Raw genomic sequence first — 22315 nt, 5'->3', positions numbered from 1 at the left:
TCTTCTTGATTTACTGTGAAAATAAGTGCTGTTTAAGAAAAGTAAATGTTATAACTGCATGTTTTCTAGACACTGTGTAAGAGTGCAAATCCTCAGTGGAGGGAACAGTTTGATTTTCACTACTTCTCTGACAGGAAGGATATGTTGGACATTGAGGTGTGGAGAAAGGATAACAAAAAGCATGAGGAGCTCTTGGGAAGGTGAGTTGGGTTTGAGTTAGATTTTATATTTTTTTGGGGGAGAATGGGTTAAGTATAAAAAAAAATTTAAATTGTTTTTAGAACTAATCAACTTTTTTTTTTTCATTATAAGCATCATAATGTATTTTTCTGTCCTTATTCCAGCCATGTCCAGGTTACGTTTACATTATGTTTATTAAAACCTATTAGTGGATAATCAACTAGCCAAAATCTGAATGCAGAGACATCCAGGCCGCCTCTAAAACCTGAAGTACTGTGGGAGCTCAGTGGCATCAAGAGGCAAATTTTTCTGTATTTTTCTGGTGATATTGCTCCACATCTTTATATATGCTCTGCTGGTGCCAGCCTAGGGATTTTTTGCTCCTTTTGAGAGTGGTGTCCCTTTTTTTTCTGTTTGCACTTCAATGCTGTGTTCTTCTGAGATTCTTTAATTCCATTCCACTCTGTCTGAATTTGTACAGTGTTGTTTTCTTAGTAGTACCTCTCTCTTCCTTGCTTTGGCTTTCAGGGTGGGGACCCTGCCTGCAGTTGCTTGCTGCTCTCACCTGGGCAGGGTTTCACAATGTGCTGACTAAATAGCTGTAACTCATAAGAACATTTTCTAACTTTAGGCATTCAAATAGTTTGAGACTATTCACTGAGAAGAACAATGCCCTTTGGCTCTACAAATGTTTGTGGTTTTGCAGAGCAGGAAATTCTTTCTGGCTGAGTGCTGTTGCTCATCACATGGAGAAGTGGCTGAAGATGAATCTGTTCCTTCCATTCTCACAGTTACTTCCATTACTTCTGATACTCTGTTTAGAGTTAAGAAATAAAGCAGTGTTTGCAGCTTGCCTCAGGTCAGTCTCTGATGCTGGAGCAATTCTTCCTGAGGTTTTTCCCCTTTATTTTAATTTTCCCCTAAGCTTCCCCTGCGTCTTTTTCCTACTGGTTTCTGGCAGGTGGTGTTTAGTGTGGCAAAAACAATCAGTGAAATGCTTATTCTGTTCAGCACTGGTGAGGTGTTGTAGATTAACCTTAAAGAAAATGCAAATCTTCCAAGGTAAATCCCTGGAAGTGTTCAAGGCCAGGCTGGCTAGGACCCTGAGCAGCCTGGTTTAGTGGAAGCTGTCCCTGCCCATGGAAGGAGTTTGGAACAAGATGATCTTTAAGATCCCTTCCAACCCAAACAATTCTGTGTGATTACATGTTTAAATTTATTTTTGATGTCTATATGGAGAAAAAAATTTCTGCTTTTGTTGTCTTAAGCACAGCAAATTGGCTGTAGCATCAAAATGGGAAAAAATACACTAGTTTTTGAAGAGCAATTGCAAGAATAGGTAAACACCAAGTGCATAATAACAAGTATTGTTTTTACAGTGTAGAAACTTTTTGACACCCTATAAATAATATTTTATGAAAGGTTCAAATGCAGTCTAATCTGGAGAAGGATTTTGTTGGAAAAACATCATTATGAGGTGCCATGTTTATTGTCTCCATGATTTCCAAGTTGAGTTTTGAGATTTCTGGATTTCACAACATCATTGTAAGAAATATTCTTTAGTAAAATGTTTGTGGGTTATATTCGGTCATTACACACAGCAGTGCAGCCAACTGCCCTCAAATAATTTGCATGGCTTTAAGGAAAAAACAAAATTTTCTGGATCTGAATTGATAATTTTGTGGTAAATTTATGAATAGAGTTAGAATTAATTATGGTCCCTTCCAGCCTGCTCAACCTCCAGCTGCGTTAGTTAAACTTTTAAATATATGCATATTTTTAATATTTAAATGAAGTTGGAGATGCTCACAGCAGAGTCAAATCTGATAAACTTTTGTGACACAAAGACTCCTATTAATTCCTTTAGACACAGGATTTCAGATAGTATGGATGCCTTAAGACTCTGGAATATGGTTCTTCTCCCAGGCATAATTTGTTTTTCAAGGTAAAATATTGTTCTTGAAATAGGACCTGAAGTGTCTGTGGAGAGCATGGAACATGTAGAATAAGGAATGCCTTGGACCTCTGGTGCTGAGAACAAACACCTGGGGTGTTTGTCTGCTTCTGAATTAGTGAGGAAACATTTCATGTCACCCTTCTATCACAAAGCAAACCCTCACTGTCAGTGCACATCACAAGCTAAATTATTACATTCAGCCTACCTGCAGTCTCCTCAGAGTTTCAGCTGGGTCCAATTTCTCTTCCTCACTTAAAATCCCACAGCCTTGAGTGGTTCAGCTGCAGGCTCTGACACTGAGGGCTGGCTGCATTTTGGTGCTGGCTGAAATAATCCCTCTATTTAGTCTGCACAGGGCTGTTAGTAACGTTTATTGAGTGCTTTTTGTGTCCTTTGGGAGAAGAGGCGCGCTATAAACAGGAGAGGATGTTAATGTATATGAATAAACAAAGGCGTTAACGTGTGCAGAATTTGTCCAGGCAGAGTTAAATTGTTTATGCCAGGTTGTTAGAGAGTGTTTCTGCGTTAGGGGATGTGTTCTGGAAAAAGAGATGCTGCAGAACGTTGAATGGTTTTCCTTCACGTATTTACCTCGAGAAAGAGATTTTACAAAAATTGCTAAACTTAAGCTCTGAGACTGGAGTGCCTCCGATATCTTTATGATGAATGCCTCCAGGAAACTGTCTTTGCAATAAGAAACACCCCGTGTTTTAAAGGCTGTGCTGTTGGGATGGAGCAGTAAAATCCCCATTATGGCTGCAACCAAAACCTTCACTTAAATCTCACCAGGCTGTAGGATGAATCAGAAAAAACAAAATTTGTCCGTTGAATAAGTCATAATAAAATAAAACCTTACTAATTGTTCCCCTGACACCTGTGGCATTTGAAATGTCAAGTATTAATCACAGATACATCTGTCTCTACTCTCTGATGATTCTGATCTCTTTTATGAAGGGATTTCAAGAAGTCTGCAGGGGGTAAAGTGGCACTGTTGTGTACACTTTTTTTTTTGTATGTATTTATATATATTTAAAGATTCCTGTCAGAATTTGATTAACTGTGATTGGGAAAATGAATTACAACTCTGTGGCTAATAAGAAGCTAGCCTCAGCACCTTTTAGTGAAATTTTAACATGTGATTCACTGATAAAAAAATATTTTAATCCCAGATTTGCTGTGTACTGTTCTCAAGTACTATTTCTCTGCAAAATTAGTAAAAAATGGGGGAAAAGGAAACTACAGGTGAGGGCTTTAAGTCAGAAGAATAGTCTTAAATGAAAACTAAAGCTGTACAGGACTAGAGGCTAATATAGAGATGTAGACCTCAAATACTGATCAGGAGGAGGAAGGAAAGCATTTAATTAATTTTGGTTAAAAGAAAGGAAAGTGATACATTTTGGTGCACAATGCATTCTTAACATACAGAACTGCAGCCCCTATAGATTGTGCATGTGGCCACTTGTGTGAAAGATTGTCTGAATTTAATATGTAGCATAGCAGAAGATGACAACAAGCAGAGCTGTTCTATCATAAGTCAGGATTACTGTCGAGAATTTAACTCAGGAGATCATTTGTATCACCTAAAATACAAATGTTCTGAGAGCTTTGCCCTTTGCATTCAGAGCAGGCAACTTTTAAACAAAAGGAGATTACCTGCATTAGTTTGATTCTGTGCCCATCACGAGTCTCTTACCACTTTTCTGTGAAATAATTATGTGTGGTAAGATCTTGCAGATAAAAGGCTGAGAAAGAAGGAAAGGAAGAGTTTCTGTTTCACAAGAATGAGGGAAGTAGTTTGGAAATCATTAGACTCGTTTTAATAGTGTAGAAGTGTTAGTGTGGAAATTGCTGAATTTATATAGTAAATTGAATGTCTAATTGTTTTACCAAGCTGCATTCTCTGCAGTCTGATTTTATAACCTAAATGAAACAGTGTCTTTTTTTTCTTAAGCCTTTTGCCAGTGCATGTGTGGATTTTCTTTTCTCACAAGAAAATATAGGCATACCTTGAGTGAACACAGATGTTTTAAAGAAAGTTAGTTTGCACAGAAATCAGACATGATTTGAGGAAGAAATATTTACACTCCACCTCCTGCTGTTCCCTCCACATGTGCATCCCTCTGACCTCCACACCCTTGTACTCCATCTTTTCTTTAACCTTATGCAAATCAAATTCTTTTAAGAAGAGAAGCAATTCCAATTTGCCAAAAAAAGATAGAATTATATTTAACTTTGCCTTTGACATCTGATGGAGTTCGAGGTTATCTATTGGTGGGAGATGCTCTTGTCTGAGTAAGTTGTGTTTTCTGTCTGAGTCCATGGAGAGTTTTAAACATAAAAAATCAGCTGCAGCTTTTCCCAGCTTTTTGTGGACTGCATTGAGTGGGTGGTGTATGAAATGCTGATGTGGGAGACATGGTCCCTACTGCCAGCTGAACCACAGAGCAGCTGGGTGACCTTGAGATTTCCCTTCTCCTTCCTTTAGTTTCTGCATCTAGAGAAAAAAAAAACAAAACCAAAACAAAAAACTGAACTCCAAGATAAGGATACATCCCCCCTTTTGTGCTGATACCCAAAGTATCACTGGAATTGAGACACAGTGGTGTTAATGCAGCCAAGGTGATGTTGACCTCCAGTGTGGAAGTGATAAGGGCTTTTTCTCAGAAAGAAACAAGGTCTTTTTCTCTCTCTTTGTTGTTGTTTTGTTTTCTTTCCTGCTGTAACTTTTGCTGTCATATTTTTCCGAAGAGTCTAGGTGTAGCAGTGAGCTTTAAATGCAACCTCTCACACTTGGAAATGGTGTTGAGAGGCAGCCTACGCGCAGAGCTGTCTTGGTACTCTGCCTGGTTTATTTTCCTTCTCTTTCAAAGCACTTGAAAGCAGTTAATAAGAGTAAACTTGAAACCTGTTGTACCTCCAGAGCAGTGGAGAGAAAAGAGCACACTTAAGGCAAAGTCATTCCCATTGATTGTGGTCAGAGGAAGCTTAAGGAGTTGTGTTTTGATACACAGAGCTACTGGACAGCTTAGAAACTCATCAGAGCAGTGGCTTTTACTTCATAACATGGTTTCTTGGGTTCTCAGGCTGAAATGTTTTGAGATTTTTTTTTCCTCTTTTTTTTTTTTTTTTTCACCCCCTTTAGCATTCACAGAAAATAGGCTGTTAAGAAGCGGAAAGCATGCAATTTATAGCAGATGGGCATAAACTGCTCCAGCTCTACTACTGGAGTGGGATCAATCAGGAACACTACATGCACCATTTACCCAGAAGAAACACACCTGGGGGAACCCTGTGGAATTTTAGCCTATTAAGACAACACCTTAACAAGTTTAGTTTAAATAAAAACTTGTCGGCAGGCATTAAGTGAAGTAAAACCTCTCACTCTCCATCAGCCACTGCCCATCCCTTTGAGGAATGTTCCTCTTGCAGTGTGGCAAACCTTTTCCTTCTTCTTCTTTTTTTCTTTCTTCTTTTTTTTTTTTTTTTTTGTTTTTGTTTTTTTGGGGTTTTTTTTGTTTGTTTCTTTTGTTTTGTTTTATTTTTTACCCTTTTTTCATCTGTAATTTTTGCTCAGCCTGTTCTTACGTGCTGAGCCCCATGAAGGTTCAAGAAAGTTCCACTCCATTTACTGGACTTCTAAATAGAAAGCATTTAGCTGAGCCAAGTGATTGCACTTTTTGTTGCATTTAACCACTCCCTTCGTGTGTAACTGGCTGCCTGGTGATCTCTCTGCTTTAGCCCATACTCATATTTTATTGTTGTCTCTTTATGAATGTTTCTCTTTTATCTTCTTTTTTTATTTTTGGGAGAAGCATCAGGTTAATGATACATATTATGTGCAAGGAGTAGGTGGGGGGGGACTTTTAAGACAATCCTTCCCTTTGGGAAATATAACAGTACACTGAAAATGTAGTTCTAGTAAGGCTTGTAAAAGAGATTGGGGCATACAGTATAATGTAGCATAAAATGGAGTATGTGACTTTAAAGAAACTAATCTATTTTAGGCTAATGTTTTAAATTTTGCATTTGCCCCCTTTCTTTTCCCCCAGGTGAAATTGAATTGTGTTTCAAATCCATCACAAAACACTGGGGGATTTTAGAGGGGAAGTGAGGCAGGCCCGAGTTAAGTTTTCCTCCTGTACTTGCAGCCCAAACCTTTTACTTCCCCTTACCAGTAGACAGACCAGAAAGCAAAATCTGACAGTAAGTGCAATAGAATCTTATTGGTTTCCCATATTTAATTTTGGGATGTTTTTATTTTTTGCACTGAAGAAGCAGAAAGTTTTGGTTGCTTTATTTTTTTTATTCACCTCTTTTTCCTTATTAACCCTTGGCAATGTCATTCCAGGTGTCACGTTGACATTACTGCCCTGCCAGCAAAGCAGACCAACTGCTTGGAGCTGCCTCTGGAGAAACACCCAGGGTCCCTGCTGATGCTGATTGTTGTTGCCCCATGTACAGGAGTGTCCATCTCTGATCTGTGTGTCTGTCCCTTGGGGGACCCCAATGAACGGCAGCAGATTTCTCAGCGTTATGTGAGTTTTTCCTTTTTTTTCCTTTTTTTCTTTTTTTTTTTCTTCTTTTTTTTCTTTTATTTTTTGGTTTTGAAATAATCAAAATTGCAGAAAAAAAAATTCTCCACTCATAATGACCTGTCCCCTACCAAAGAAAACTATTAAATGGAGTAGTGGCATGTCGAATGATGAGGAGGAGATTGGCAGGGCAGATAGACCCAAGCAATTTGGCTGTTTGTATTTGTTGAGTTTTAAACTAATGCTGTTCTTTTCAAACTTGAATTGTATTAGGAGATTATCATGGGGAATGAGACCCTGAATATCATGAGACCCTGAATATCATGAAGAGACAATAATACACTTAGCTTTATTCCCTCCTTTGGGAAGATTATTTTCTGGACTTTAAATTTTGGGAGATAAAGCTTTGTGATGGCTTCCACGTCCTCCAAAGCTGGTCAGGATGGAATAAGTGTATTTCAATTTGTGCCTGGGAAGGTTTACATTGGATATTAGGGAACATTTCTTCACCAAAAGGGTTTTCAGCACTGGAACAGGCTGCCCAGAGAAGTGGTTGAGTCATCAGTGCTGGAGGTATTTAAAAGATGAGTAGATGCAGCTTTTAGGGACATGTTTTAGTGGTGGGCATGGCAGTGCAGGGTTAGTTGTTGAACTTGATGATCTTAGAGGTGCTTCCAACCTGACTGATTCTGTGATAAGCTATTTAGTGGTCCATAGTCTGTTTCTTGCTCAATTACAAACAAAACACATCTTTACGCTTTTCTCCTTGCAGTGTATAAAGAATTCCTTTCGGGACATGAAGGACATTGGCTTCTTACAAGTCAAAGTTTTAAAAGCAGTGGACCTGATGGCAGCAGATTTTTCAGGTATTTTATTTCTGTTTTGCAGCATATGATGCTGTAATATATTGCAAATGATCAGTTGATCAAGGAAAAGTGAATCATCCCATCATCTCTCCATCACTGAAACCTGCCTCAGGGAACTGAGATACCAAATGGCTTTGACTGCCAAAAATATGTGGGAAGGTCCAGTGGATGGAGATCTTAATTTCCCATTAGACCTGAGCAATCTGACAGACAACTTTACAACAGCACATCATGCTAGGTGTTTTTTCCATCAGGAATATATAAAGTAAGAGTTGATACACAGCAATGCTGCTTGCAGAGCACCTGCAAAGCAAAGCCTCTCATTTTCTGTCAGGTGTCTTGTGAGTTTGGAGCAAGACTGAAAGATGTTGGGGTGTCTGATGTGGTGCTGGGTGTGTGGGCTTGGGTGATGCTGCAGGCTGTCACCTGACAGAGGAAGCTTGTCAGCAGCAGGGCTGTGTGATGCTTTCTGTTAGAGCTTATTTGAGACTTCACTTTGGGATGACCTCTTTGGTGCTCTTACTCCATGAAAAATATGGATTTTCCACTGAGCTGTTCCTCAGGTTGTGCTTGGTCCTGACAGCAGTGGACACTAACACCTTTTAAAACCACAACTTTATATTGTACCTCTGGGGAAATTCTAGGAGGTTGATACTTCTCTGTAGCGACTGCCTGGATATTATTATTTTTATTATCATCTTCTCCAGGATTCTGGAGACCTTTTAATTCCCCTCTCTATCTCACAGCAGCTCATAATTCACAGGCACAGCATTGTGTGTTGTGTATTTGCTGACACAGTCATTTTTTAAAGATAACTTGTTGATAAAGGCAGGAAAGATGGTAGAGGGAAAACATTTTTGCCCCATTCCCTTGTTTTTGTGAAGGCATTGTTACATAAGAGAATGCTGCTCCTGAAAAAAGGAGCAGAGGAGAAAGCCCACAATTAATCATGGTACTGTTTTAGGGGTATATTCAATTCACTGCTAACCCTGAATTGGAAAAAAATGTTTACTGCAGAGAGCAGTACTTCAAGGAACTGAAGAACTTAATTTGAAAAAAACCCCAAAAGCAACCCAAAACCTGTCAATAATGAAAAGTAACTTGTAAAGAAATCCATATCTAAATTGACATAATATATAGGTCCATATGGAATTAGGAGTGTAACTGCACCTTGCTGACTGATTTAATTTGATAAGTGCAGCACAGCAGAGCAGCCCCAGCTTTGCCATGTGCCAAAAGTTCCATCTAGAAATATGTGGAGTTTTAATATAGACAGAATTCGTGGAAAGAGCTGAGGGTAACCAGAAGGTTATTTACCCTCTGGAAAACTTTGCTGATGCTGAAGCAGTTGCATCAGTGATGGATTTGGCCCCCTCTCCCTCAGTACTCAAACAGGAGCATGTGGGTGGATAATGAACATTGGAAGAGACACGCAGGTTCTTGATTCTGCAATTCAAAGACTTTTCATACAGAGTATGTGATACACATTCCTTGTGCATAGCACAGAATGAAATTCTGCTTAAGTAAAAGGTTACTCAGTCTGTCATTATATTCAAAATAACCCAGGCTTTGAGCCTGATTCATGAAGCAAATGACAAATTGTTTTTCAATGGCAGTGCTGAAAATATCCTAGTATTATGCTGTAATAGACCCACCAAATTGCAAAAGGATGCAGCCATTTTAGGTAAAAATAGCATAATTTCTGATCATGAAATGAGAGACATAAAGATTAATTATCTGTTCTGAGCCATTCATAAATGATTAGTGCAGCAATTATGGGCTTCCATAATAGAGCCCTCCTAGAGCAGTGCCATATTTCCTGCATTGCCAAGGAGACTGCTCAGATTTATTGTTATTGATAAAAGTAAATTCAAAGTCCCAGCTAAAAATCTAATAAAGGGAAAATCACAGAGGGAATCAGAGGTACAAAGATTTCCAAGGGTTAATAGAGGAGCAGTGTGAGCAGGTAGTGTCCCCTCCCTGTCCCTTCCTATAGCAGCCACGAGTCTTAAATCCCCCAAGTCCTGCAGCCTGGTGGGTATGATGGGTATAATGCCACCTTATGCCTTATTCGCACAGTAAAGATAGGATTTTGGTGTGATTGGGATTTCTGTATGTTGTCATCATAGATTTTAATTGCAAGTTTTTAGCCTGCTGTAATAATAGTGATCAGAAAACACACATACTATCTGCTTTGGTGTCAAACAGTGTTCTGGAAATCCATATTTTACTCTTGGACATAAATTTTTGGGCTGGTTTCCAGACAGCTGTATCATATATGTAGAAGCTCTTCACCCACAGCTAGCCCAGTTTGAGCCTTCCATACTTTTATATTCCTAGATAATAGTTCTGTTGATGTGGAAATGACTTTTTCTGCTTTGTTGGATGTTTTCTGTGTACGCATGAGAGTTCTTCTCAAACACTGCATTTGCTCACTGACCAAAAAATAGCATTCAGAATACCAAATTATACAGTGGGATTGTTTTTGGCATATACCAGTTTGCATTTCAAGCAGTTTCTCTGAAAGGCTACATGCATTTTCCACACTATCAGGGAATGGGCATGTAAGCTGAAAAGGAGAAGACAAATAGATTCCAGTAATACACATGGTCTTTAAACTTTACCAATATTGACTAGTTAATACCCAGTGTTTACATACTGAAAAGATTCCTGTTTAGTTTATAAACTTCTGAGAGTAAGACCCTTAAAAGCTCTGCATTAATAATACAGAAAATAAGGATTAAGAAAAGGACAGCTTCTGCTTAAATAGCTTGTTTGCCTGATATCTAAATCCCTGCATTGCTGACATATTTAGTTGCCTACATAGAAGTTAGGCTGGAGTGTCTGTGGCAGAGCTGTACATGAGCATTGGAGATGAGATTAAATCAGATACTGAGCCAGACATGCTGATAAGGGGCCACTCTGCTCACAAAGGAAACTGCTGAGCTGCAATGAGTTGGTAAAACTACAAATTCATTTAATATGAGTGATCAAAAAATACATTAGCGAACATGTGTTCACCTAATAGATTCCACGTTGGCATCCTTCTTTACAGAGGAGGATTTTTTTTGCCTTTTTATTTTATTTTTTGTTTTCTTGTGGGGACTTTGCTCTGTTTGTTTGCTGTAAGTACAATACTTGGATCATGCATGGATTCTCCAGTTGATGTTGGGTTTTGTTTAAGCTGTGACACGGTGTCGAGCCTTCAGAGCTTCAAGGACTTGCTCGCTTGGAACTAATTGAAGAGATGCTTCTGATTTCAGTTAGTCTTGTGCTTCTTTTCTCATGATGTGGATACTTAATCCTGTAATCAACTGGAGAAGACCACAGGCTCTAAGCAGAGGATAAAACGGGGAGTGTAAGTGCAGCACTGCTCCTTCCCTGGCTCAGAGCAGTGGTTTGACTCTCCTAAGGGCGGCTGAGTCATTGTCACCATGAACAGATCTTCCTTGCTGTAAGGACTGAGGGATGATTCACTGAAGGTCTCAGATTTCAGGTATTAGAGTGAAGCCCCCTGAGTGAGCTGTAAGGTAAGTGTTGGAGTTTCCAGAGCTGGGGATGATCAGAGATACTGTTTTTTTTTGGTAAGTCATTCCAACAGAATGGGGCACTTCACACTTGCTTTAATGGATCTGATTTTATTAAACCAATAATTTCCTCAGCCCTACTGCAAGGGAAAGAGTCTGCATACTAAATGCCATAACTGATCCACTTAATCTTCCTTTCCTTTCCCTAGGCAAAAGTGATCCTTTCTGTGTCTTGGAGCTGGGAAACGACATGCTTCAAACACACACCGTTTACAAGAACCTCAACCCGGAGTGGAACAAAGTTTTCACATTGTAAGTGGATTGCTTTGGAAACCATGCAGCAACTCCACTTAGCAGCTTAACTAGGAAAGCTATTGACTTTGGGAAAATGCAAAGGTCAAGTTTAAGATATGTCATTTTTTTCATAGTCAGAGAGGATGTTGGAGAAATCTCAAATATAACTTAATTAAATCCTTTTGCCTTTTACTAGTTCTTGCGTGGAGTTTATTAATAGAAGTCATTAAAAGAAAAATTACTGTGATATTTATAGGAAGAATCATGACTAGACATAATGGAGTCATAGTTTGATCCAAGAGATAATGTAACAGAAAGTTGAGACCAGATACTCACGCCTACATTTTCCATAACTTAAAATAAAATATGTTTCATTGAATCTTGGTAGAATCCTTGTTTAGTTTGAAGAAAGCAGAGAATGAGAACTCATGTTGGTGTTGGTCTATCTTCTGAATTTAAACTAGTCAAACAATGCAAATTAGATGCTTAAATTTTTATGGAAATCAAGGTATTCTTTTATTTGTCACTTTATTAATAATAAAAGTTATAATTTAGGTATTGCTTTTAGGCAGCCCAATTTTTTAATCTTGCTGTATGCTGACAAAGGTTTTTGTGAATAAGTGAGTGAGATAAAGATTTTTGTGAATAAGTGAGTGAGTGCTGCTGTCTCCCAAGACTGCAGCAGTCTGTGCAAAGGCTGGCAACAAAGCATTTGTGACATTTGCATCTGTCCACTGGAAGAACAGTTTGAAAATTATGAACTTCTTGCTAAAGCAACATTCATAAATACTAGGCTGAATGAGAACACAAGAAAAACTATCTGATTTCTTTAATAGAAATACTTTGCTGTATTTCTGCTTAATTCAGGGGTGCAGCTGGATGCTTGTCTCTTGGAGTCCTTTCTCATACTTTGTTCTCAAGAAGCTTCCACTCATCACTGTTTTTTCTGAGACTGTGCCAGCAGATGAGTCTTGTCGGATGTTCAGCCAGCAAAATAAATCCAATAACAATCCAAATTTATTTTATTTGAAAAGAAAGTTTGTGTCTGTACTTCCTGTGGGTCTCAGAAATGTCAGCTGTGGACTTTCTCTAACTTTCTTAGGCTGATCCAAGCTCCAAATCTGCAGAGCCAGTCAGGCACTCACATCTCTCCTTAGATTTTTGTCCATTTAAAAAAGAAAATTAATTAAGTCCCTTAAAAGCTATTGATGATTTAGATTTATTTTGGAGCAGCGTGGATTGTTTTGGGTGCATGAGTCCATTTTAGCTGGACCTTTCAGTACCACTACAAAGCTATCCCCATTATATCCAGGTTTTCTGCAACACACTTATCTGTGTGTGTCACTGTGCAATTTTAATGCAATGAAACTAGGGTTTGAATTCAGCCCTTGATCTCTCCCAGCAGCAGCATTCTCTGTTGGAGAGCTGAGTTTTCCATTGATAGCATCAGCAATACAAAAAATACCAAAAAGTCACTGTCTGGACCTAGTTCTGCAACTGAACCATGTGGGGAATGCCCATCACTTGATTCATTTTGGGGTGGAATTTAATTAAATGATAGTTGTATACCCCAAGGTAATACAAACTTAATTAGCAAAAAAGTAGTCTCAGATCTTTGTGGAGGGGACTGTGTGCATGTGTATTGAATATTATTTTTTTATGTGGCTGCACTTTTTTGTTCCAGCCCTATTAAAGATATTCACGATGTTCTGGAGGTGACAGTGTTTGATGAAGATGGAGACAAACCCCCTGATTTCCTTGGAAAAGTTGCCATCCCTTTGCTGTCTGTAAGTTATCTTTATCACATGTATCATGGTTGGCTGGAAACAAGTTGTGTTTTTTTCCCTCCCTTAGCACAAAACCCCACAGATTTAAACAGGTTTTGAGATCTTGTTGTGATCTATACATGCCTCAGTTGGCAGTGTTTATAGTTCTCCTTAGTGTAACGAGCATTGTCCACCCATCTTAGTACAAATTTGGTTGATTGGAAAGCAAATTGCAGAAATGTCTGTACTTCATCAGTGCCACGTAGGTCTGAGAACATAATGGAGTTATTCTGTGTGTTTCCACATCATCTTCTGAAGGTAACATTTTAAACATGTCCTTGTTCTGTCTTGCTTCTTTTTCCTCCAAGAGAGTAATTGCACATTGCAGTAGGATTGACTAGAGATAGCTGTTGTTATTGGCACAAGTGAATGAAATTACCTAAAAGGGGTGTTTTCCATTCCATAGTGCTTTTAAAGACTGGTGGCTTTTGTTCTGTAAACAAATACGTGAGGAGTGAGCGCTACCATGGGAGTGCAAAATCAAAACTGGAAACAAAGCGAGCTCAGGGGAAAGTGGTTGCTCTGGAGATTAAGGAGAGTTGAAGCTTTTTCAGAAACAGGCAAAAAAAGGCCAAGCTAAAGAGAGTGGAACATGAAAGGGATCATTAAAAGACTTTAATAGAGGAATGGGGGAAAAGCAGCTTTGTGTTTGGTAAGACTGATTTAATTTTGAAACAAGACTGGTGGTATTAGCGAGCAAACCAGATCAAGAGGACGTAAACAGCTCCATGTGTATGTGCAGTGTCACAGAATGTTCTGGTAGTTTTTACTGTAACGTGTAGGAAGAACTTTCTAGGCTGTGACTTATTAAATCAATTAGTAGCTGAGGCTTGAAACATCATGGGACTCTTGTGTCATGTTAGCCAAGTTGTGTAAACAGGTTTAGCTGTAGGCATGGGGTTTGCTGTGAGTTGGGAGGCAGTGATGCTCTGCAGGAGCTCCCTGTGCTGAGGGGATGCTGTGACAGGTATTTGTGCAGTTGAGCCCTGTGCAGGAGTGTGAGGTGATTATTTGTTCTACAGACATGCTGGTGCCATTCTCAGGGTTGTCCTGTGCAGGAGGTGGACTCCAGGATCCTTGTGAGTCCCTTTCAAGTCAGGGTATTCTATGATGACATTGATGCTTTCCATATATAATCACAGCAGCACAGGCTGTGGTGAGATGCTTTTGGTAGTTCTCGGTGTGATGCTGTGGGTAATAGCACTCTCAAATGGGCAGATGGTGGATCCTGATTGAAACTGCAGAGTACAGAATTGCAGTCTTGTTTTGAAGCATCCCTGTGAAAGCAGATTCACCTCTGCAGAAAGGCTGCCACACATCTTCCAGGGTTAAGGCAAGAGTTTGTCTTTGAGTTTTGGAGGCTGGCTGCTGTAGGAGAAGGCAGTGATGGATTTGTGGGGCTCTGTCCCAGCAGAGACTGGAGAAATTGGAGATTTCTAGGGGGAAAGCAAAGATCCCCTCTGATCAAGGCAGGCCATATAAGCCTCACAGCACAATTTAGGTAAGGGACCTGTCAAGATCAGAGAGGGGGACTGAAACATTTGGTATTTCCAAATAAATAATGAACTTCCCAGAAAACTCTTGAACTGACTTAGAGGATATGATACCAAACTAAAGAATGCTTTACAGTGGTAAGGAAATAGGTGTATGTACTCCAGTTTTGTTGTAATTTTGTCTAAATAAGTGTATTTCTGGTATATGTGAATTAAAACCAATGTGGCTCCTGAATCTCTTCACAAAAGTGTATCTGCTTTCATCCACCCTGTGCTGTTCATACTGGTGTCTGAAACAGCAATTTGGGGATATGAAGAGCCTAAGGTAGAGGATCTGAGGAGTAAATACTGAGCTCTCAGTGGCCCACATGCTGTTCTGAGCTTTTCAATGCTCTTCCCTCAGACTGTGTGATCTTTTTGGGGATATTTTAGATTGTCCATCTATTTTTGTAGCTCGAGTTGTCAATATCTTCTATTTCAGAATAATATTAGAGTCAGTTGGGCATGGAGGATTATTTGATGTTTACAGGGAGGAAAAAACCTCTTAACATCTTTTATTCCATTTCTGATCACTCTGTTAATTTCTCCCCAAGTCCTCGTATCTCTGATGTTACTGGAAGAGAGTGGCTGGAGCAGCTGCTCTCCTGCAGACCCAGTGCCTGCCAAATGGCCTGCATGATCGGCAGCAGGCTGTGTGGGCTCACAGTGAGAAGATGTTAGATTTGGATTTTCTGTTGATTTTATAGGCATTTGTCAAGTATCCCTTAGGAAGCATGTAACAAGGCAGAGGAGGGGAGTGCATGTGTGTGGTAATGGCCAAACTATTCAGTGTAGGTTTTTCTGCGTCCAAGGTTTGGGACAAAAAAAAAAATAAAATAAAAATTTGTTTATGCTTTCCCTTGCCAACTGATCTTCTTCCTTCCCATCCAAACTTCTCTGCCTCCTATTTCAGTCAAATCTAGTGTAAATATACTCATCTCTGCTTCTGATTAAAAACATTTTGCACCTATTAACTTGGTCTGCTCAGACAGAGAACTGTAATTTTCTAAGCTTTTTTTCTTCAAATAGGAATTTCAATGTATGTTGTCATTTTGACTGTAACTTTGAATGTATCCTTTGAACCATTTAGATAAATATACTAAAAGAGAACAAAAGTTAAAGACTCAAGGAAGCCTCACAACCATGTAGATTTAATTTAATCTATGTAATCAGGCCTAATATTTGCCTGGCATTGAATTGTCTTTTGAAAATAGATGTGCTTTTGCCATTCTTTTTTTTATGTTAAAAATGCACAAGTTTGACATGTGAGCTGTCAGCACATGAAGTAAGTTTACTTCAGGAATTGTTCATGGATGACTAGATTCTTTTCTTAATGAAAAATTGCCTTGAATAAAGTATGTGTTGGAGGGATATGAAATGTTTAATTAATATGACACCGAATTTTGGGTTAAATGTGTTCAGTAGTCCCACACTGGCATTTTGGAAACACGACTACACCCTCATCATCACATTAGCACAGGAATAACCTTACAGCACAAAAATTCAGGGATGGTGAAATTATGTATTCTTTCTGTTGATCCTTGACTGTCATGTAGGGTTATTGCAGGAACCAAATAAGAAAAATAAAAAGCTGGGCAGCATGAGAGGAGTTTTAAGCTGCCAAATGATGAATAAAGCTGCAAACTTCACGTTCTGGTAGAGGTGATAAAGCAGAATTGAATAAATGCACATTTTGCTACTAATAAACCGAATTTGGGGACAGAGGGAGAGAAGTTTGTGGTTTAGCTTTAACTTTTCCATGTTGATCAACCTGTTGTACTTTTTTTCTCTTCTTCTTTTTGTCAAATTGCTGTCTTCCTCTAAAGCATGTGTAAAACCTGATCTGAAGCACTGCTCTGCTCAGCCACATTCACAATTTATACTAGAAAAGAAACAAATTTGTGATAGCACAGTATCCAGCAAAATGGATCCTTCTCTTGCCAGAGGTGACCATAGAGTGTGGCCTGGCCAAGCCTTGGGCTGGGAGGCAGATTTTGGGGTGTAGGGAGTGAAAGGGAAGCCCATGAGCGCTGAGCAGAGCAAGCTTTTGCGCCAGAAACTGGAGAAGAACCTGGGCAATGGAGAAGTAGGGCAAAAACTTTATTACTTCAAGAAAGAAGTTTGATAGGTTTTAGAAGTTTTGTAGGTTCTGGGGGACTTGAACTAATTATCAAAGAAGTCCTTTCTGTCTCTGTGTTCCTTTGTGTCCTAGATCTTAGTAAAGGCAACCGTGTGTCTTTGTGAGGGTCTGTCTTTTTTCTTCTGCTTCAAGAGACTCCTATCTCCTAGAAGGCTGCAAGTTATTAGAGACATGGGAGCATATAGTGTGCTTCAATGAATTTGAAAGCAGAGTATATCAAATATCCTCATGCAGAAAGGCCTTTGAGTGAGAAGTTGTAGCACAGAATGGAATGTTTTTTATCTGCTGGATTATCAGGTCAGAGTAGTCCTGAGCTGCACCCTTTTTTTTCAGCCAACAGGAAGAGGTCTATGAAATATTCTCAAGTGCCAGGCAAGGTCAGTAGCCAACGATACACTGAAAACAAGGAGTGTGCCTTTGGCAAGCTTGATTGTCTAAAGCATGGCCTGGATTCAGAGAGCAGACACCTGACGATCGCACTTACTTAGCACTTGACCATTAAGTGCACAGTCCTTTTCAGGAGAAAGTTTTAGAGATTGAGAAAAGTGAAATTGCTGTTTTTACGCAATGGAGGCAGCTGTGAAGTGTGCTGTCTATTCTGACTTTTATTCTGATCATGAACCAGGATTTTTGGAATGGGCAAAAGTCCCCCACCTCTCTCCCAGGGAAAACAAAGTCTTGTTTCTGGCATTAGATTCTTCCCCAGCCACTGGCTGCTCACTGAAAAAGTACCAACAGGGATGTTGTCTCAAGTATCACCTAGGATCCTTGTGCTCCCAGGGTTTTCAGCTCCTCCTCAGACTGGCTCCAAGCCCTCATATGAAAGCCCTGCCTGCTTTCTTTCAGTCCATCAGCTCCATATCTCTTTGGTCTGTGGATAGCAGTCCTCTGCCAAAAACCCAAATCTCCATTCCACTTTGGATCCCACAGGAGGTTGTTCAAAGTGAGGTGTTTAGGGTAAAGAGTTTTGGGGTGAAGGAACAAGCATTTTGTATGAAATTGGTTTAGTGCATATGGGGAGGAACAAAACCCTCTTTATTCACGTGCAGGTGGATCAAATATGTGGCTTGCTTTCATCTTTTCCTGGGGAAATACGTCCTTTGATAAGGGGAGGTGTGTGTCTATTACAAGACAGCTTTATGTTATGCAGGGGCAAATGGGATGACATTGTGCATCAGCAATGAGCTCAAGCAGGAATATCAGGGGTCCCAAATGCTTGAGATGAATTACCCTTGGAGAGTAGCCATTACCCTCTCTACACGTCACAGGTGTTGATGTACAGAGGTTTAACCCAGCGTTCTTCTGTCAGGTCATCAATATATGACATTGAATCTGCATCAAAGCTGGATACAGAGTGAAGTTTTCTTAAAATCAATGTAAAAAAAAAGCCTCTAAACCATATTTCTTTAAGACAAGAGCAATGAAAAACCACGCTTTGCTGCGTAAGGGTCCTGTCTTCTCCGTGTTTTGTGTCATATCAATCTTGGCTTTTGCTATTTCATTAAAATTCCCAAGCGGTCAGAAGGTTGTTGCTTAATAGATTTAGCATTGGCTGGCTACATCAATACTGTGTTTAGTCACATTTGTTTTGCTGGGGACATCTGTGCAAAGAGTTTAGCAAATATATTCATTCATTTGAGAGGAACCTGGTGCACTTTGGACCTTGACTGGATGGTGGTCTCGTGTACCTCAACATTTCCTTCAGTTAGAGGCAACTTCAGGGAGTGTTTTGCCTCAAGTGCCTCTGTAGGTTGAAACATTTATTGCAAAAAAGAATTTCAGCTTTTCTTCCAACCGATAATTTCCTTTTTGTGGCCCTGTATGGAGAAGGGATGTGACATGGAATATACAATTCTTTCTGTGAAAATATGGATGTGATTTTGTCTTTCTGTGCTGATTCAGAAGAGGGAAATGCCCCAAATATCAGAAATTCCCATGGGATGAAAACCCAGACTATGTTTTTGATGGTGACCTTGCAAAATGCAGCATGTGAGTGGGGTAGGCTCTGCTGTCCTGGTGTTAATCCCAGGGTTATGGGCAAGCTTGCTTGGTGCTTGAGCCCCAGTAAGTATTTAAGAAGCTTTCAGAGAATGCAGGCATTAGTATTCAGTGAGGATATAAAGCATCATCAATAAAGGAATAATATTGATTATGTCTCTTTAAGGTGCTTACCTGCAGATATTTTCACATTTAATTTGAACATTCCCTTCCCTTCCTTTTCCCATAAGTAGATGTTAAGCAGTTTTAGACACAGTTATCAGAACTACTCATTGAGACAAGTCTGTGTGACATCATCAGGTTTGTAGCAAAAGGTGTTTGGCTGACAGAAGAAACCTGATATTTCTGACATTGAGGTTCATCCTACGACCCCAGCCCTGGCTGCTCTTCTCCACAGGTGGAGAGAGCATTTGAGCACTTTGGGAATAGCAGAGACTGGGGGAAAGTACCCAGAGAGCAGAAATAAATAGATGCAAAATGAAATTATTGTGACTGTCTGTCTCTCAGGTTGGGGGAGAAGCTGGACAGAATCTGAACTGTGCCCCAAGAACAGGATGGAATGAAAATGAGGAGTATTTAAGGCTTTTTGCATGTTTTCTTGTGGGCACAGTTGAGCCATGCTATCAGTGTAATCTCCATGCAGTCATGGGTCTTAGAATTACCCTGTACCTTTTGTTGGACCACACTGCCCTAGCACAGTGCCAAAACTGTAAGGGACTCTTTTGTTGACTTTTTTCAGTTTTTCTTTCCTTTTTATCCAAATGAACATGCAGTGGAGACAGGCCATTTCACAGGCTGCCATTCTTCTCTTGTGCTTTTTTCCCTCTGAAGGAAGTCTGAAGCTAAAATATCTGTACAAATGTTTAGTCCTAGGCTGTGTTATACTTGCACATTTTTTACAGACAGTTTGAACACTTAGAATTAAATATGCTAAATAAATCTGACTCTAAAACGGTATTTGCACTGCATTACTTCCTGCCCTGTTCAATTTAAGAATAGGAGCAACAATAATAATGACACCATTCAAGAAGTTTCCCAAGCAACCCCTATTTACAAATACAGAAGTGGAAATTACTTGCTGCTGATTTAAAACTTACTGTTTGAAAACACCTGCAGGCACACCCAAAATGTTTGATTCAGCTCCAGCTCTTAAAATGAAGAGTCTTTTTCCCAAAGCATTTTTTTGAGTGCAGAACACCACTATCAGGCTCAAACACTCAGAAACATTTCTTTTCCTTTTTTCTATCAATTTAGCTCTGTGTCACATTTCTTTTCCTTGTGGGTTATGCTCTTGAAAGATCTAAGAAAGAAATATATCCCAAGGAATATAAAGAGGCTTTCACACTAGCTGTTGCTTCTGGTGTAACTGGCTGAAATGTGATGAGAAATATATGTACCTGAAATACAAGGAAATTCAGCTGCAAAATGGATAACCATGGGGAATCCAGAATTAGGGTATTGTGATATATACTGGACATCTGCATTTCTGCAGACACACTGGGAATAAAGTACATTCTGTCCTTTCACAGCAGAATCCATGAATCAAAGCTCAGGCTAAACCTGTTGCTGCTTGCACCAAGGACCTCAAACCCCATCAATAAAACTATTTGTCCTTTAATTTGTAAAATGTAACAAAATAGCTATTTTCCAAACAAAATTTTGTTTTCATTCGGTAAATTCAATTTTTTTTTGCCTTGTTTTTTGAAGGGGGAAAAAAGCAAACTGGTGAGAGCAGAAACCTTTATGATGGATTGACAACGCTGCATGTGGCAGTTGGCCCGAGGACCTTCTGATGCCAGTCCATTTGGCCCTAGAAAAGGGTTTAATCACTTTGGCAGCTCTTCTGCTTTGAGCATGCAGGACTGCAAAATGTTTTTTTTACCTGCCCCTTTCCTGCAGCATCCTTTGCTGCCAGCTCCAGCACTGTGTGTGCTCTCTTGTGGTGAAAGCAGAGGTGCTTTGTGATCAGTTTAGTGTTATTGTTTTTATTTATTAGTATTAAATGAATTGCACAGAGGTGTCTGTAACTGTAGAGCTTTGGGTGAGAAAATAGGAAATAGCTGGAGTTCATGGCTGTACACCACTGAGGATGCAAAGTTGGTCCTTGTGAGATCCATCTTCCCTTAGAACCCTTGGGCAGAAATTCCATCTACCTTTTGACAAGCTGTTTTGGTATAGAAAGGGTGGAGCAGCCTTGGGAAAGAAAGTGACCTTTCCCTTGTCTTGTGAAATCACTTTGTTCCTATTACACCTTTTTTTTTTTCCTTACTAATTTCTACCATGGTTTATAGGAGTGTCTCTTCTAAATGCCAGAGCAGCAATAGCCATTTTAAATATGGTTGCAATTTCATGCCCCCAAATTTCCTCCGTTATCTTTAATCTTTGATCATTACAGTCCCTCAATATAGCTTTTGGGTAAGCTGCAGTTTTTTATGTTACTGCTGTTTAGAATTAACTGGTCTGCTTCCTAAAAAGCCAAATGTTTAATCAATACATATCCCACTGTGTGTAATAAATACATTTCTGCCATCATTTTTGAAGAGAGAATGCTTTTGCTTTGAGCCAAATAGTTTACAAAATGGCAATGAAGGTATTTTGTTTTTGGGCTGGTTGTTTTTTTTTGTTTAATAGATACTTAATGAGATAGGGCCAATGGGTTGATCAGAGCAGAGAAGTGGTATTGAATTTTGGGGTGGGGTGGGGGGAGAAGTCTTTTACGTGAATTTGTTAATTTTGAACATTTGTTACATTAGCATTTGCTCCACTTCAGCCTGTTCATTTCTTTGGATTGCATTTGTTTGCTGGGTAATAATTTGATAACATTGCAATAAACTAAGCATTAAGAAGTGGTTTCGTGTACTGGAGTGTGCAATAGGCAGGTAAAGTTGTTGTTTGTGGCTCTTTTCCTAAACTTTGGAAGAAAAATCCCATTTTAAACTTGTAATAACAGAGGCTGATTACTTCCCATCAGCTCACTGGCTTCCAGGGCAGAATTTTCAGACTGGTTATTGCGTGCAATGCTCTACTATAAAGTACAAGGTCTGAAAATTAAAGTTGGACTGTAAGAGATTTAATCTGCAATTTTATAGGTCTCTAATCCAACAGTTGTTTTGTATTTCAGGCTCCGAGTATATTATCAGGGTTTGGGAGAAGTTTTTATTTTTTATTCTTTTGTGCTTGAGTTATAAATATTTATTTATTTGTTTGCACTGTCTTTAAATTATATTGAGGATTACAGCCAGGAAAATATTGATGCTTTTTCTCCCCTCCCCACCCCAAACTATAGATTAGAAACGGTAAACAAAGTTGTTACACACTGAAGAATAAAGACTTGGAACATGCTTCAAAAGGAGTAATTTACTTGGAGCTGGATGTCCTATTTAATCCTGTAAGTTGAAGTATTTTCTTTTTTCTTATCACTAGTGAAGAAAAGTGCAAATCTGCAAGGACGAGGGTGTGGGGG

At 39.3% G+C, this 22315-nt stretch overlaps 1 protein-coding gene across 2 annotated transcripts in view; it reads left to right on the top strand.

Moving 5' to 3' along the window:
- Positions 1–22315, top strand: part of MCTP2 (multiple C2 and transmembrane domain containing 2) — a 100337-nt gene that overhangs the window by 33075 nt on the left and 44947 nt on the right. Inside the window, exons 10-15 of one of the 2 annotated variants that reach the window (XM_054272550.1) lie at positions 70–200; positions 6486–6672; positions 7442–7535; positions 11272–11374; positions 13041–13143; positions 22139–22240. In XM_054272550.1, the coding sequence (XP_054128525.1) occupies positions 70–200; positions 6486–6672; positions 7442–7535; positions 11272–11374; positions 13041–13143; positions 22139–22240 (720 nt within the window). The remainder of the gene's footprint in view (positions 1–69; positions 201–6485; positions 6673–7441; positions 7536–11271; positions 11375–13040; positions 13144–22138; positions 22241–22315) is intronic. The other variant, XM_054272551.1, reaches the window with a different exon arrangement.

Source organism: Melozone crissalis, unplaced genomic scaffold (assembly GCF_028551555.1).
Source record: "Melozone crissalis strain CALT ecotype California unplaced genomic scaffold, PUWL_Pcris_2 ptg000014l_1, whole genome shotgun sequence".
Lineage (NCBI taxonomy): Eukaryota > Metazoa > Chordata > Aves > Passeriformes > Passerellidae > Melozone > Melozone crissalis.
Note: the sequence above shows the minus strand (reverse complement) of the source record. Positions and strands in the feature narration are given on the sequence as shown.